The sequence below is a fragment of the Dendropsophus ebraccatus genome, chromosome 7, assembly GCF_027789765.1.
Source record: "Dendropsophus ebraccatus isolate aDenEbr1 chromosome 7, aDenEbr1.pat, whole genome shotgun sequence".
NCBI lineage: Eukaryota > Metazoa > Chordata > Amphibia > Anura > Hylidae > Dendropsophus > Dendropsophus ebraccatus.
This window is the reverse complement of record NC_091460.1, coordinates 133,204,508-133,221,833: the sequence shown is the minus strand read 5'-3', so window position 1 is coordinate 133,221,833 and position 17,326 is coordinate 133,204,508. Positions and strand designations below refer to the sequence as shown.

Sequence of the window (17,326 nt, the reverse complement as noted above, 5' to 3'; positions counted from 1 at the left end):
TTATAATAAAAGTTAATGAAAAAATGGATCTAAACAGATTGCACACAATTACATAAATTTTTTTTAAATTAAAATGATCATTTGTGAACATGGCTTGAGGTCCTTCATGTGTGTGTTTTGTGGTTTGCTTTCTTTTAAGGTGTTGATGAAAGTTCTTCCACCACCAGCAGTGCGTCGTCTGAGCCAAGAAATTACGATGTGTTGGAAGGAGGAGGCTACACAGGTGACGCCCTTATTTTTCTAGAAAATGATTCCTGGCGTACAAAGGTTCACTTATGCAAAGGAACATGCGGTCCAAACCACCCTCCTATTTCTTCACCATGTGATTATCAGCAATATTGTGCCCCTGTTGGTGACAGGCTTCATCTGTTTTTGGTGATCGCAACGTTTCAGTGACTTCCTTATTGTAATAAACTGTTCTTTTTTTCTTCTCTGTAGAGACACCTGCAGCAGCAGCAAGCATCCAGGCTCCAGTCAATGCTGCGTCTCAGGCATCTAGGCTATCCAAACCATTTGGTCATGGATACCCATCTCTTCAACCAGGATATCAAAATGCAGCAAGTCCCCACAACTCCCAGTCAAGTACTCCAGTTCATCAGCCAAATTATACACAGTATACTTCTGTAAGGACATGTTGTGTGTTTGTATCTGATTAAAGTTTTAGTGACTTCATTGTTGGTTTAGTGTAGCTGTATACCTTATGCAGAGTTACCTGTATGTATTACCTACACGGCCTTTTCCAAAGTAGCTTATCCCTCAGTGCCACAGGCATATGGTTTTGTTTCTTGAATATGGATTATGCAGATAATCTGAGCTAAACTATGAAGCTTCTTAAGGAGCAAGAAGACATTGCATAACCATATAGAATTGTATATCAGTAAGTTATTGCATCATATAGTACATATGAGGGGACGGGTTACCTTCTATAAGAGTTACATAATGTTTGTCAACCAAATTGTTGGGTTTTAGATTAGATGGTTTTGTAGCTTGTCCCATATTAATAGGATATGCTATCCCTGTGATCTCTAGCTGTCTGTGCTTGCAAGTCCGGCCATTTTTTAAATTTGGCAGTAGGCAGGGGGAGAATTTGAGTAGGAAGTTACCTCTCCCCGTGCCGGCTGTGAGTGGCGGCTTTGCTCTCCCCGTGCTGGCGGTGAGTGACGGCACTGCTCTCCACGTGCCGGCGGTGAGTGGCGGCTCTGCTCTCCCCGTGCTGGCGGTGAGTGGCGGCTCTGCTCTCCCCGTGCTGGCGGTGAGTGGCGGCTCTGCTCTCCCCGTGCTGGCGGTGAGTGGCGGCTCTGCTCTCCCCGTGCTGGCGGTGAGTGGCGGCTCTGCTCTCCCCGTGCTGGCGGTGAGTGGCGGCTCTGCTCTCCCCGTGCTGGCGGTGAGTGGCGGCACTGCTCTCCACGTGCCGGCGGTGAGTGGCGGCTCTGCTCTCCCCGTGCCGGCGGTGAGTGGCGGCACTGGTCTCGGGACCCCCGGCTCAGGAAAAAATGCCTGTCCTGGCTGATGGGCTGGCAGCTCATCCAGTCACTGACTGGCTGACCGCCTAGTCCATCAGCCGGGTCATGACGTCTGTAGTGCTGAGATCCCGGAGCCCGACAGGGGTCCCACCGCTCACTGCAGGCACCTGGAGAGATAAGTTCATACTTGTTATCAAATTCCCCCCTCGTCCTGTCGGCTGACGGATTTTAAAAATGGCCGGACTTTTTCTTTAATTTGCAGGTTCTTTGGGCTCCACTGGTCAGACCCCTACAGATCCTAGCAAAATACCATGACTTCATTGAATGGGAATACCACCTTTAAACTGAGTACAGTAATGTGTCTCGGCTCTGTATTTATTGCACATTGTAAAAATACATTTGTTATGAATTTTATGAATGTGTAATTTATTGTGCACCAGCCATTTCTCCTAGCTCCCCAATATACACGCACACAAAGCTTGTTTGGCTGCAGATGTTTCTTCTAGTGGGGTAAGAGGTATAACCCTTTGCTAGACACTTGTCTCCTGAATTCTAGTATGTCCGCTCTCTTTCCCCTGACATCTGTCATTGCCCCAGGGCATCCTCATTCCCATTTGGCCATCCATACCAAAATCAGTGGGTTTGATTGACTTATTTCTATTGTGAATGGGCACCCAAAACCACTAACAACAAGCTTTAACATCTGTACAGCGATGCAATCTCCATAGCCATCAGTGGAATCAGCTTTACAGTTAATATATGTGTCAAATTTCTGTCCTCCTATATATTCTACAGTCAGCTGTAAGTGCTACTATAGTGCAGGGATTACATCTAGGGACAAGAATGAGGATCAAATAGCCTCTGTATACAATGTGGGCACAGGTGTATAACAGGAGGTCCATGTGCTGTGGTTTGCCGGACCAGTCTGAGATTAACCTATGGCCATTGAACTTTGTAGCCGTTGTAATGAGTGGACTGACATATCTGAGTTTGGTGAAGAAAACATTCATCTGTTAGGTCAGGAAATGTAATTTTGACATTTCCCAAACTGCTATGGATGTGACTTGCATGTATCCACCTACTTTTGCCTATTTATGCTGTGACCATCACTGTTATGTAATTATATCTGCTGGGAAATTCTGTTGAAACAATTACTTATTATTTTTGTCTTTCTTTTCCTATGTGTATTAGCAGTACGGTGGCATGAATCAATTACCTGCCTCACTAGCGGGATTGAGTCTGCAGCAAGCCCAGCAGCCCGAGAGCCTCCGACCTGTGAACCTTCTTCAGGATCGGAATGTTCTTCCCGTGACGTCTCTGCCACCTCCCGCTCCTAGTCTCAATGCAGACCTGAAAAAATTAAACTGCAATCCAGAGTAAGTTCCTGCTTTAAATAATAATAATAAAATACCCTACGGTTTGTGCTTGGTCCTGCCTATACCGTTGTTACCTCAGGCTCCCCAAGCACTGACCCCAGAGACTATTGTAAATAGTTTTCCTGTAAATTGTTTTCCTTGGTGTTTTTAGAAGTCTGCATGTGTCTTCAGTATGTGCGTTCATATCAGTGATACTCTTCTTACTAATTGTTTAGTTATTTTCTCCTGTCTTTTGGGGATAGCAGCCTAGCAACCATTTTGACCGCCTTTTACGGTCGCCACCATAAAGCTGTTTTAGGTTTGTTGAGATACAGTAACAAAGGTTATATTGTTGCATAAGTCTATTATCGCTAATGGACCTGTTGTGGCTGTCATATTTGCTGTCATTTTTTTTACTTTATAACAGAATAAGTAAATTAAAGGGGTTGGCCACTTTATAGTAAAATTGCTCAGTGTAAAGTATTAGTAAGTGTACCCACTGTATGTACTGACAGAAGCTCCCTCTGTACCTCATAGAGCTAAAATCAGACTCCCCTCCTCCAGGCTGTGCTGTCCTGCTCTGTGGTGATTCTGTCCATAAGATGGCCGACATGGAGAAGCATGTGACCAGGCCCCGCCCCCCCAGTGTCCACCACACAGCCTGTATATGCCTATGGAGGAAACTGGGGGCGGGGCATGGTCACATGCTCCTCTGTCAGCTATCTTTTGGACAGACTCACCACAGAACAGGGCAGCCCAGCCTGGAGGAGGGAAGCCTGATTTTAGATCTATGAAGTACACAGGGAGCTGCTGTCAGTATATACAGTGAGTACACTTACTAATACTGTACAATGAGCAATTATACTATAAAGTGACCAACCCTTTTAATTTACTTGTTTCTTGCATTTAGCTGAATGAATGTAGTCCTACCACAATGTTTTCATACAAACTAATATGGTGCATGTTCAGGTTTTTATGTATACACTTTTGTGTATATAGTGTGTAAAGTATAGCATCACGCTGTTTCTCCTTCGGCAGGTTCTTTCGGTGCACGCTTACAAATATACCACAGACTCAAGCTCTTCTGAACAAAGCAAAGCTCCCCCTTGGATTACTACTTCATCCTTTCAAAAGCAAGCCGGTAAGTGTTCTGTGATGATCGGCAATGCCAGTTTTTTTTGCGTATAGGTGTAAATAAATATAACTCACGTCTAAAACGCTTTCTTGCTTGTGTTATTTAGCGAATCCCTGTCATATCACCGAGCACTATTGTACGGTGCAGGAGTTGCAGAACATACATCAATCCATTTGTATCTTTCATTGACCAGAGAAGGTGGAAGTGTAATCTTTGTTACAGGGTGAATGATGGTATGTATAGATTATTATTATTATTATTATTATTATTATTGTATGCCTAATATAATTTTATATTATAGACACTGATCCTTAAAGTGTCACTGTTGTGTTTTTTCGTTCCCCCCCAAAATCAATAGTACAGGTGATTTTAAGAAACTTTGTAATTGGGTTCATTAGGCAAATATGCCATTATCTGCATTCAAAAAGACTTTCCCCAGGTCCCCCCCCCCCCTCCTCTCTCTCATTCACTGCTTATTATCAGGAAATCTTGACTGTTTTACATCAGTCGGGCCCTGTGTAACCTATGGAGAGGGGAGGGGGGAGGAGGGAGAATAGTCACCAGCAGAGAACAAATATTCAGAGGTTAGAGAGGTCAGTGCTGACTTCAGAGGAGATAGCCCAGTGATGTAGCTGTAAGTTAACTCTTTGTGGTCCTGTTTTGGTGCCTCACCTCCCTTCACCCCTCCCCTCTCTATAAGAGAATCATGAAGACAGGGGAGAGAGCTTCAAACTGCTTTTTCATGATAAAAATAAATTTTTCGGCTAATAAACTCAATTAGAAAGTTTCTTAAAATCGCCTGGACTATTGATTTCTGCAAAAAAAAAAAAAAATGTAAACGACAGTGTCACTTAACCCCTTAAGGACGGGGCCATTTTCGTTTTTGCGTTTTCGGTTTTTCCTCCTTGTGTTTAAAAGGCCATAACACTTGCATTTTTCCACCTAGAAACCCATATGAGCCCTTATTTTTTGCGTCACTAATTGTACTTTGCAATGGCAGACTGAATTTTTGCATTAAGTACACTACGAAACCAGAAAAAAATTCAAGTGTGGGGAAATTAAAAAAAAAAAACGCATTTCTTTTATTTGGGGGAACTGTGTTTTTACACCATTCACCCTGGGGTAAAACTGACTTGTTGTTCCTCAAGTCGTTACGATTACAACGATATATAACATGTATAACTTTTCTTTTATCTGATGGCCTATAAAAAATTCAAACCATTGTTAACAAATATACGTTCCTTAAAATCGCTCCATTCCCAGGCTTATAGCGCTTTTATCCTTTGGTCTATGGAGCTGTGTCAGGTGTCATTTTTTGCGCCACTTATCTCCCCCACTTTTTTTACGCGATCTCCCCCACTAGACACCATGGAAAGGTTCAGCTGACAGCTGCCTCCGATTAGCTAATTAGCGGGCACCCATGTCAGAAGGGTAATATGGGTGGAAATTTTACATTTAAAAGAGTACCCCAGTGAAACTTGTTCCCCCAAAATCAACTGGTGTCAGAAAGTGATATAGATTTGTAATTTACTTCAATTTATAAATCTAAAGTCTCCCAGTACTTATCAGCTGCTGTATGTCCTGCAGAAAGTGGTGTATTCTCTCCAGTCTGACACAGTGCTCTCTGCTGCCACCTCTGTCCATGTCAGGAACTGTCCAGAGCAGCAGCAAATCCCCAAAGAAATCCTCTCCTGCTCTCCAGACTGAAAAATAGATTACTGCAAGTTATGAAAAGTGATTTATAGCTTATAGCATCTATGTCTTACTTTGTCAGGATTGTTTCATCTGTCTTATTTACTTTTCTTTCTTCTTATTTTGTCCATATTTTATGTAAAGTGCCAGAAGAGTTTATGTACAATCCAGTCACTCGATCCTATGGGGAACCACATAAACGACCTGAGGTTCTGAACTCTTCAGTGGAATTCATAGCTTCATCCGATTACATGGTAAGATTGTATCTGTTTGATTAGTGAATAATTTAATGTTTACCTCCACAGTTTTTGGGGTTTTTAGTTTGTTTGTTTTTTGAGAAATGACTGTTGCGCAGCACTGTGCACAATAGTCATTTATTTAATGTGAATCTATTTTAAATTTGGTGGCTCAATAGGCTTCTGAGGCCCCCTCTGCACGTCCATGGCCGTTTTTAATGTCTGAAAGCACTGATCCGGAATCTTTCAGGAGGCTTCAGGAAACTGATGGTTTCCTGAAGCCTCCTAAAAGGCTTCCTGTCAGTGTTCCTGCTGTATCTCCATAGCTCCTGTCTCCAGGAAGGGACCCAGCGTAATTTTAAAGGGGTTGTCCGGCGATAAAAAATTATTCACAGAATAACACACATTACAAAGTTATACAACTTTGTAATGTATGTTATGTCTGTGAATGGCCCCCTTCCCCGTGTCCCACCACCCCCACCCGTGTACCCGGAAGTGTGGTGCGCTATACATTACCTGTCACGTGCCGACCACGGTCTCCGACCCTCAGCAGTGACGTCTTCTTCGGGAGGCCAGCGGATCTTCCCGAGTGCCGGCCGCCCTCTGCAGCGTCATCCGAAGCTCAGCCGCGATTGGCTGAGCATAACTGTGCTCAGCCAATCGCGGCTGAGCAGCTGATGACATGGCCGCGTCATCAGCCGCTCAGCCGCGATTGGCTGAGCTCAGTTATGCTCAGCCAATCGCGGCTGAGCTTCGGATGACGCTGCAGAGGGCGGCCGGCACTCGGGAAGATCCGCCGGTCTCCCAAAGAAGACGTCATTGCTGACGATCGGAGACCGTGGACGACACGATATGCGGTGAGTATAATGCACCACACTTCCGGGTCTAGCGTGGGTGGGTGGAAACACGGGGAAGGGGGCCATTCACAGACATAACATACATTACAAAGTTGTATAACTTTGTAATGTGTGTTATTCTGTGAATAATTTTTTATCGCCGGACAACCCCTTTAAGGCATCTTTTACATGGGCTGATTATATCTGTAATAAGCATTACCCTATAATTGGTCAATTTAAAAGAGCCAGAGATCAGGGTTTGCTTGCTCTTCAGTCTTTTGTGCGGCCACATTAATTAAAGTAACCAGAATCTGCCCGATTCGGCCGATTATCACTCGGTGGAATAGAGAGAAGGATCAGCCGATGATCATTTAGGGCCAGACCTAAAATCATCATTCCCCCACCGCGCATCAATACGGTTGAATAGCGGTGCACGGCGGGCGACCTATGATTTGACAAGCAGCTGCATACATTACCTGTCGGGTCTTCTGCTCCGCTCTGTCTTTCTCCTTGGGTCCCGCGCGCTCTAGCTTCAGAATGGCCTGACGGAGCGCTCACCCAATCACAGGCCAGGACCGCCTGTCAGCTGACAGGCCATTCTGAAGCTGGAGCGCACGGGACCCGGGGAGGAAGACTGAGCAGAAGACCTGACAGGTAATGTATGCTGCAAGGACATCGGTAACGATGTCCCTGCAGCCCTTGCTCAACGATCATCGGGCCGTGGAATAGGCCCAGTAAACGAGCGGCGATCTAGCAGATGGGCGCTCGTTTACATCGTTGATCGGGCCCTGCTCAGCCAATGGAATAGGGCCCTAAGTCTTCAGGACTTCTTATCTATGTGCCAAAGAGCTGCTAAGTAAGACTGGATCCAATTTATGAGTAGAGGTTGCCTGCAAACATGTTTAAAGTGTCACTGTGGTGAACTTTTTTTTGCAGAAATCAATAGTCCATGCGATTTTAAGAAACTTTGTAATTGGGTTTATTATCCGAAAAATGCATTTTTATCATTAAAAAGCAGTTTGAAGCTCTCCCCCCTGTCTTCATTGTTCTCCTATGGAGAGAGCTAAAGAAAAGACCAAAACAGGACAACAAAGAGTTAATCTACAAATCCCTCACCCGTTATCTGTTCTGACCATCACCAGTGACCTGTCTGAGCTCAGATTACAGCTGTCACCCAGCTCCCTGCCTGTAATCCTCTGTTATCTGCTTTCTGCTGCCGGCTAACTCCCTCCTTCCTCCTCCCCCCTCCCCTCTCCCTAGAGCAGACAGGGGACGTCTCCTGCAACAAGTCACAATTTTCAGATTTTTCAGAGTGGATGAAAAAGAGGAAGGAGGGGGGGACCTGGGAAAAGGCTTTTTACATGCAGATAATGGCAGATTTGGCTAATAAACCCAATTACAAAGTTTCTTAAAATCGCCTGGACTATTGATTTCTGCAAAAAAAAAAAATATGACAGTGACTCTTTAACAAATGGTCACCACTTGTTTAATTGAAGTGGGGCAATGAGAGTTGGATTCCCACAGATCTTATGTTGGTGTCTATTCCAAGGATAAGCCATCAATGCGAGTCTCTGAGAAAACTCCATTGTGGTTTTGTTTATGTACAAGTGTTAAGTTAGCTTATATGTAAACTATATAAGGGTGGGTTCATACTGAGAAATTCTCGCGGATAATGTCTGGAATTCTGCTGTCTGTCCGCGCGCCTTTCCGCCGGCTCCATAGACACCATTCTATGGGGCGGCGTATTCCACTATCCGCCGAAAGAAGTGACATGGTGAATAGTGTCTATGGAGCCGGCGGAAAGGCGCGTGGACAGACAGCGGAATTCCGCTGACATTATCCGCGAGAATTCTTCAGTATGAACCCACCCTAAAAATTTTAAATTCTTTTCACAAAAAAAATTTATTTTTTGCATTAAATATTTATTTTTCATCTTTTCCACAGCTCCGTCCTCCACCTCCTGCAGTTTATCTGTTTGTTCTGGATGTATCATACAATGCTGTTGAATCGGGGTATCTCCAATATTTCTGTCAGTCACTTTTGGATAATCTGGACAAGTACGTATGACCAGAGGAACCTGTGATTGTCCCTATGCGTTTATCATGCATCATCATGTGCTTCCATAATGATGTCTCAGTGGACGCAGTTACCAAGATAAAGTAACCCCTAGGACCTTACTGTAGAATGTTTTTTGAGAACCAATGTTATAGAATGTTATAATGTTTTAGTACTATTTCACAACAAAACTTTAGATGTTCCTATATGTAGTTCTTTTCTTGTTTAAATAAGGCTTATTGAGACTGACTTCTTCAATCCTTATATTTTATTTTTTTCTTTGAAGGTTACGAGGAGATTCAAGAACAAAGATTGGCTTCATAACATTTGATAGCACTGTGCATTTCTATAACTTACAGGAAGGTCTTTCTCAGCCACAAATGCTCATCGTGTCTGATGTAGATGGTAGGTTTTTGAAGGTTTTTTTAGAGTAAGAAAGAGGAGAAGACACAATAAATCTATTTAAAGGGAAACTGTTTAAAAAACAATATTTTGGAGTTTCACCTAGTAATCCCTAACTCAGCAAACCTATGGTCCCGTCTCCAAGCAATTGGAGGATTAATTTTGAACAGCGCCATCTCCTCTTATTCCTTAAAACATATAGATTCTCCTTGTGAAGGGTTATTCTCATCAGTTGTTGATCATGAGGAGTAATAGTGCGTTTACACGGAACAATTATCGTTGGAATTTTCGCAATAACGATCGCATTTGAGCGATAATCTGCTCATGTAAACACAGCGAAGCGACGAGCAAGAAATCGTTCATTGTGATCTTTCAACATGTTCTCAAATCGTTGTTGGCTAAAAATTCGCAGATAGCTTCGTGTAAACAGTCTTTCAAAGATTCACCCTATGTGTGAGAAAGGCTTGAGCGATCTTAAAAACGATGCACAATAACTATTTTTCTAACGATTTATTTAATCTAAACGCTGATCGTTATAAAAACCAAATTGTTGCTTCAAAATCGTTAAACGATCAATTTGTTGAATTATCACTTTGTGTAAACATAGCATTAGGGTCCTATTAGAGGGGCTAATCAGTTATGTGAACGATTGCTCATTACCTAGATTGGAGCTTGTTTAATGAGCCTATTACACAACTCTATGATCATTTAGCAAGGGCTGCACAGAGATCGTTAGCGATGTCCGTGCAGCCCTTGGCCTAAACTGTTATACATTACCTCTCTACGCTCCTGGTCTTCTCCTGCCCTCTGCTTGCTTCCCGGTTGCAGCTTACGGAGCTGACTGGCCGCTTGGCCAATTACTGGCCGGGACTGCTGCTCTTGGAGTGAAAGCAGTGGTCAGGAGAAGACCGGGAGCATGGAGAGGTAATGTATGCCAGTTTAATTCAATAGTTAGCAGTCGGCCGCTAATCACCATTACACGCAGGGCTGTGGAGTCTGTAAGCCGCAGCTCCGACTCCTGAATTTTATCAGGACCGACTCCTGAATTTTATTAGGTCTGACTCCTAAATGGCCAGTCATATACCAGGGGAGTTATTTATCACACTGGCTCAGCAGCTTCTCCCTAATGTCCTACATGATCCTGGTGCAACTTCTGAATAAAGGAATACTGTATATAAAGCAGATTCTCCTGTGTGTGCAGAGGATTCAGCCAGTCTCCAGCCTCCATGTCCTGAACAACTCAGAACTAGACTAGATTGAGCAGGTGATCTTTTCCTGCTGACAATCTTCTATGTTTCTAACTAAATATTCACCATACACAAAGAAACACTGCCAAATCCCTGTGATACAAAGGGGTTAGCCATACTGATAGAGAGGGGTCACACATAGTGATTTTGAGGGTCACTATGGGGGCACGCAATAGCATACACACACACACAGCCTGCTGCAGCCATAGCATACACACACATACACACACAGCCTGCTGCAGCCATAGCATACACATAGCCTGCTGCAGCCATTGCATACACACAGCCTGCTGCAGCCATTGCATACACACAGCCTGCTGCAGCCATTGCATACACACAGCCTGCTGCAGCCATTGCATACACACAGCCTGCTGCAGCCATTGCATACACACAGCCTGCTGCAGCCATTGCATACACACAGCCTGCTGCAGCCATTGCATACACACAGCCTGCTGCAGCCATTGCATACACACAGCCTGCTGCAGCCATTGCATACACACAGCCTGCTGCAGCCATTGCATACACACAGCCTGCTGCAGCCATTGCATACACACAGCCTGCTGCAGCCATTGCATACACACAGCCTGCTGCAGCCATTGCATACACACAGCCTGCTGCAGCCATTGCATACACACAGCCTGCTGCAGCCATTGCATACACACAGCCTGCTGCAGCCATTGCATACACACAGCCTGCTGCAGCCATTGCATACACACAGCCTGCTGCAGCCATTGCATACACACAGCCTGCTGCAGCCATTGCATACACACAGCCTGCTGCAGCCATTGCATACACACAGCCTGCTGCAGCCATTGCATACACACAGCCTGCTGCAGCCATTGCATACACACAGCCTGCTGCAGCCATTGCATACACACAGCCTGCTGCAGCCATTGCATACACACAGCCTGCTGCAGCCATTGCATACACACAGCCTGCTGCAGCCATTGCATACACACAGCCTGCTGCAGCCATTGCATACACACAGCCTGCTGCAGCCATTGCATACACACAGCCTGCTGCAGCCATTGCATACACACAGCCTGCTGCAGCCATTGCATACACACAGCCTGCTGCAGCCATTGCATACACACAGCCTGCTGCAGCCATTGCATACACACAGCCTGCTGCAGCCATTGCATACACACAGCCTGCTGCAGCCATTGCATACACACAGCCTGCTGCAGCCATTGCATACACACAGCCTGCTGCAGCCATTGCATACACACAGCCTGCTGCAGCCATTGCATACACACAGCCTGCTGCAGCCATTGCATACACACAGCCTGCTGCAGCCATTGCATACACACAGCCTGCTGCAGCCATTGCATACACACAGCCTGCTGCAGCCATTGCATACACACAGCCTGCTGCAGCCATTGCATACACACAGCCTGCTGCAGCCATTGCATACACACAGCCTGCTGCAGCCATTGCATACACACAGCCTGCTGCAGCCATTGCATACACACAGCCTGCTGCAGCCATTGCATACACACAGCCTGCTGCAGCCATTGCATACACACAGCCTGCTGCAGCCATTGCATACACACAGCCTGCTGCAGCCATTGCATACACACAGCCTGCTGCAGCCATTGCATACACACAGCCTGCTGCAGCCATTGCATACACACAGCCTGCTGCAGCCATTGCATACACACAGCCTGCTGCAGCCATAGCATTTTCACACACACACACACACAGCCTGCTGCAGCCATAGCATACACACAGCCTGCTGCAGCCATAGCATACACACAGCCTGCTGCAGCCATAGCATACACACAGCCTGCTGCAGCCATAGCATACACACAGCCTGTTGCAGCCATAGCACACATACACACACACACACACACACACACAGCCTGCTGCAGCCATAGCACGCACACACAGCCTGCTGCAGCCATAGCCCTCATACACTGCTGCTGCCATAGAACACTGAAGAAAAATACACAATCTTCTCCCAGAGAGAAAACACCACATTGAGGACAGAGGTTACTGCTTCACTACTTATGTCTTCTCCTCCTCCTTTTTATTACACAGGATATCTTCATATTACACTGCTGCTCATATACAATCATCCAGCATCCAGGAAGAGAACAGCACAGATCTCCCCCCACACAATGGACTCTTCCAGCTAGGAAACAAGCTGCCAAATAGTGGTTGACAACTTTCCTCCGACCCCCCTCATCTAATAGGGCCAGCGTCCCATTACTGATATATCCCCCGACCACCCTCATCTAATAGGACCAGTGTCCTATTACTGGTATATCCCCAGACCACCCTCATCTAAGAGGGCCAGTGTCCTATTACTAGTATATCCCCCGACCACCCTCATCTAATAGGGCCAGTGTCCTATTACTAGTATATCCCCCGACCACCCTCATCTAATAGGGCCAGTGTCCTATTACTGGTATATCCCCCGACCACTCTCATCTAATAGTGCCAGTGTCCTATTACTGATATATCCCCCGACCACCCTCATCTAATAGGGCCAGTGTCCTATTACTGGTATATCCCCCGACCACCCTCATCTTAGAGGGCCAGTGTCCTATTAGAATGTTGCTCGTAATATATATTCATGAGCAAAACTTGTAAAATTGGTACATTTTTTTTTTCCGACTCCAGCCAAAACTAGCTCCGACTCCGACTCCACAGCCCTGGTAATGTATGCCAGTTCATCCAGTCGTTGGCAGTCAGCCGCTCATCACCATTACACATAGCGATGCACGGTCGAAGGACAATGATTTTAGGTCTGGACCTAAAGACTCGATCAGCCGATGATCGTTGTCTCTATCATGCGAAGCAATAATTGGCGAATACTGCTCAGTGTAATAGGGCCCTAAGTGCAGCAACCCTGATCCTTAGAAAGATTGAGCCACATCACTTAAGCTTGGGTTGCTTTACAGTATTTAGCTCTACAGGTCCCTGTGTTGTTCTTAACAGTGGGTATCCCAAATGTTAAAAGCACCACTAGTCAAAATATAGTGTAGTAATAGCCCCAACATTATTCAGTTTGAGTATTCCTTTAATGGTGAGAATATTTTAAAAAATCAAATGTTTGACAATTGGCAAAACAGATTTCAACCTTCATGTAAATGTGAGATTTTTTTTTAACATGATGGCATATGATCATCCAGTCATATAAATGCTTGTAATGAGGGAGTGTTCTTTTATACTTTATATTAGGGATGGGGAAACTTCGGCCCTCCAGCTGTTGCAAAACTACAATTCCCATCATGCCTGGACATGGATCTCCAGGCATGATGGGAATTGTAGTTTTGCAACAGCTGGAGGGCCGAAGGTTCCCCATCCCTGCTTTATATGTTTGCTAAATACACCTGTTTCCTTTTTGAGCCAAATCTAGTTCATTACATATTTTTTATTGATGTTACAAAGCTTCAGCAGTTGGTGGTTTTCCTTTGTAAGAGTGCAAGGTTTATAATGGTGTAAACAACAATTCTTACTATTGTAGACCTAGTCAGGCTATGGGAAGGGTATAATGGAGGGAGCTGCTTATCTGTCTGGGACCACCCTTGTGACTGGTCTTTAGAGCATTATAAAATTAAGATATTTTTTGTTTTCTTCTGCATTAGCTTTGCTGTGTAGACTGGGACAGAATCATCAGAGGGGAGGTTTCTTCTATTGTCATCTCTATCTAGATAAGGCAGTGAAATAAGGGCCTTTTTAGACTGTAACAAATCATTGATCTCGTAGATTGGCACCTGTTTGAAGAGCCTATGACAAGGCTCAAGCATCAGGTGGGGAGAGCCGCACGAATGATTGCTAAATCGCTCATGTGTCCCTTAGCTACCATCACTTGTCAGACATGCATCACAACAACAATACGGTGACGCACTGATAATCACACTGTATAATAGGGCCCTATTACAAGGCCGACCCACATTTTAAGCAAGCATTGATCTTGTAGGTCTGCACAGTTTAAAGAGGTTGTCCAGGGCAAATTTACTTCAGTGGTCAAGTAACAGATTGAACAGATTGTATGCAATAGTGTTGATATTCCTGGAGGTTTCAGTAATATGGAAAATGATTTAGCTTTACTAGATAAGTGGTCAAAACAATGGAAACTGCAGTTCAAGGTTTTCAAATGTAAAATAATTCACTTGGGGAGGAGGAATGCTCTATCTGAGAATCAGATCAGCAGTTCCGTGTTGGCAAAGACTTCAGAAGAGAAGGATTTGGGGACAGTGATTTATAACAGTCTTAAAATGAGTCACCAATGCAACCAGGCGGTAGAGAAAGGAGTAGGAAGAGGGAAATTGTGATCCTGCTGTATAGCGCTCTAGTGAGACAATCTGGAATACGGTGTCCAGTTCTGGAGACCTCACCTACAGAAAGATATTGGGTGTCGGGCATTAAACATATCAGGTCAGAAGCAAAACAAGAAAATATTACTTTACTGAAAGAGTAGTAGATGCTTGGTTGGTAAATCCACGATAACTGAATATAAATCTGCCTGGGATAAACATATTATCTTAGGATAGATATAAGAATGGAAAAAACTAAAAGCATAGACTAGATAGACCAGGTGGTCTTTTTCTGCCAACGATCTTCTATGTTTCTAAAGGCGAACATATTTTTAGTATGCGTTTAATTTTTAGCATTTGTAACTTTAATAGTCTGTATTGCTTTCTTTCAGAAATTTTCTTGCCCACACCTGATGGCTTACTTGTAAATCTTCATGAAAGCCTGGAGGTGAGTGTTCCTTCCTTACTGTGATCTCAGACAATCCACTTAGATTGGAGTGTTCTCAGCATATTTTAAAGCTGTATTGTAAAACCAAAAAAAAAAGTTATCCAGGACTACAAAAATCTGCTTTCCTCCAGAAGCTGTGCCACCTTTTTGTCCTTGGGATTTGTGCAGAATTACAGCTCAGTTCCATTGAAGTGAATGGAGCCAAGTTGTAATGCCATGCACAACCTGAGGACTGGTGGGCCACTGTTTCTTAAAGAAGGCTACTATGTTTTTCCTATCCTGAATATCCTCTTTCAAAGGAGAAGTTCAGCGAAAATTTTTATTAAGGTATTGTATTGCCCCCCAAAAGTTATACAAATAACAAATATACCCTTATTACTTATAAATACTTATAAAGTGCTGTTTCCCTGCACTTACTACGGCATCAAGGCTTCACTTCCTGGATAACATGGTGATGTCACTTCCTGGATAGCATGGTGATGTCACTTTCTGGATAGCATGGTGATGTCACTTTCTGGATAGCATGGTGATGTCACTTTCTGGATAGCATGGTGATGTCACTTTCTGGATAGCATGGTGATGTCACTTTCTGGATAGCATGGTGATGTCACTTTCTGGATAGCATGGTGATGTCACTTTCTGGATAGCATGGTGATGTCACTTTCTGGATAGCATGGTGATGTCACTTTCTGGATAGCATGGTGATGTCACTTTCTGGATAGCATGGTGATGTCACTTTCTGGATAGCATGGTGATGTCACTTTCTGGATAGCATGGTGATGTCACTTTCTGGATAGCATGGTGATGTCACTTTCTGGATAGCATGGTGATGTCACTTTCTGGATAGCATGGTGATGTCACTTCCTGGATAGCATGGTGATGTCACTTCCTGGATAGCATGGTGATGTCATGCCCCGACTCCTAAAGCTGTGTGGGCTGTGGAGAGGATGATGGCAGAGGGATGCTCAGTGTCCCTCCAGTGCCTTGTGTCCCTTAGTGTCCCCCTGCCATCATCCTCTCCAGCAGCCACAGCCCGCACAGCTCTGGGAGTCGGGTCGTGACATCACCATTTTATCCAGGAAGTGACATCACCATGTTATCCAGGAAGTGGCATCACCATGTTATCCAGGTAGTGAAGCCTTGATGCAGTAGTAAGTGCAGGGCAAAAAAAGCACTTTAAGTGCATTTCCCATTAAACGTGTATATTAGTGATTTGTATAACTTTTGAGGGGCAATACAATACTTTAATAAAAATATTCGCCGGACTTTTCCTTTAAGGCAGCTTAGTGACATAAAGCTTCCTTGTATCTGGTGGATGGTGGCAAAAAAAGCTGTTTTTATTCTAGCTTTTAGCTTCAGCTAGTTTTATTAGTCTTATAAAGTAAGTGTACCGTTCCATGGGATGCAATTGCTGCAATTTTTTATCTGCTCTACAAGTGCTATTCAGATCATTAGGATAGACTCAGAAATGTCTACTATAAATCTTCATGCGTATATAGTTTTATCACCATAGTGATATAGTGCAATACATGTGTTTGTGCTTTTATTAGTGTTAGTATTAGTGTTAACCATGATAATGAAATATTTCATGTTTGCGATATATTAATATTTCTTCAATGTTTTGCCGCTTAGCTCATCAAAGATCTGTTGACTGCCTTACCTGGCATGTTTACCAGCACAAGGGAAACTCATAGCGCTCTTGGCCCTGCTCTTCAAGGAGCCTTTAAGTTGATGTCTCCTACTGGAGGAAGGATATCAGTATTTCAGACTCAGCTGCCATCTTTAGGAGCTGGACTTTTACAGTCGAGAGAAGACCCAAACCAAAGATCCAGCTTAAAGGTACTGTGACAATACTAATAGTTAACAATGGGATTACATCTTTATATGGGTGGGTGTATTTCATGTTTTATATAATGCTGTATCATTCTTTAGGGGATACAGCACTTGGGCCCTGCCACTGATTTCTACAAGAAGTTGGCTTTGGATTGCTCTGGACAACAGACTGCCGTGGACTTGTTTCTTCTAAGCTCTCAATATTCTGATCTGGCTTCACTAGGTTTGTCAAAATGATTATAAAATTATACAATGTTAGTAAGGACTTCTGGTGTTGTTGCCGCAGTGTTACTAGGTCCCAACTGTTCCCAGGTCTTAAATGTTTAGTGCCCTCCGAATAACAGATTTCATGGGCACTA

General features: G+C 44.2%; 1 protein-coding gene across 3 annotated transcripts in view; it reads left to right on the top strand.

The window, feature by feature from the left end:
* The window catches only part of SEC24B (SEC24 homolog B, COPII coat complex component), a 58,779-nt gene that overhangs the window by 19,774 nt on the left and 21,679 nt on the right, over window positions 1–17,326 (top strand). For 2 of the 3 annotated variants that reach the window (XM_069978518.1, XM_069978516.1), the window contains 11 exons: window positions 140–223; window positions 439–623; window positions 2,655–2,839; window positions 3,857–3,959; window positions 4,060–4,186; window positions 5,790–5,899; window positions 8,662–8,774; window positions 9,059–9,177; window positions 15,079–15,134; window positions 16,767–16,973; window positions 17,067–17,190. In XM_069978518.1, coding sequence (XP_069834619.1) covers window positions 140–223; window positions 439–623; window positions 2,655–2,839; window positions 3,857–3,959; window positions 4,060–4,186; window positions 5,790–5,899; window positions 8,662–8,774; window positions 9,059–9,177; window positions 15,079–15,134; window positions 16,767–16,973; window positions 17,067–17,190 — 1,413 coding nt within the window. The remainder of the gene's footprint in view (window positions 1–139; window positions 224–438; window positions 624–2,654; window positions 2,840–3,856; window positions 3,960–4,059; window positions 4,187–5,789; window positions 5,900–8,661; window positions 8,775–9,058; window positions 9,178–15,078; window positions 15,135–16,766; window positions 16,974–17,066; window positions 17,191–17,326) is intronic. The other variant, XM_069978517.1, reaches the window with a different exon arrangement.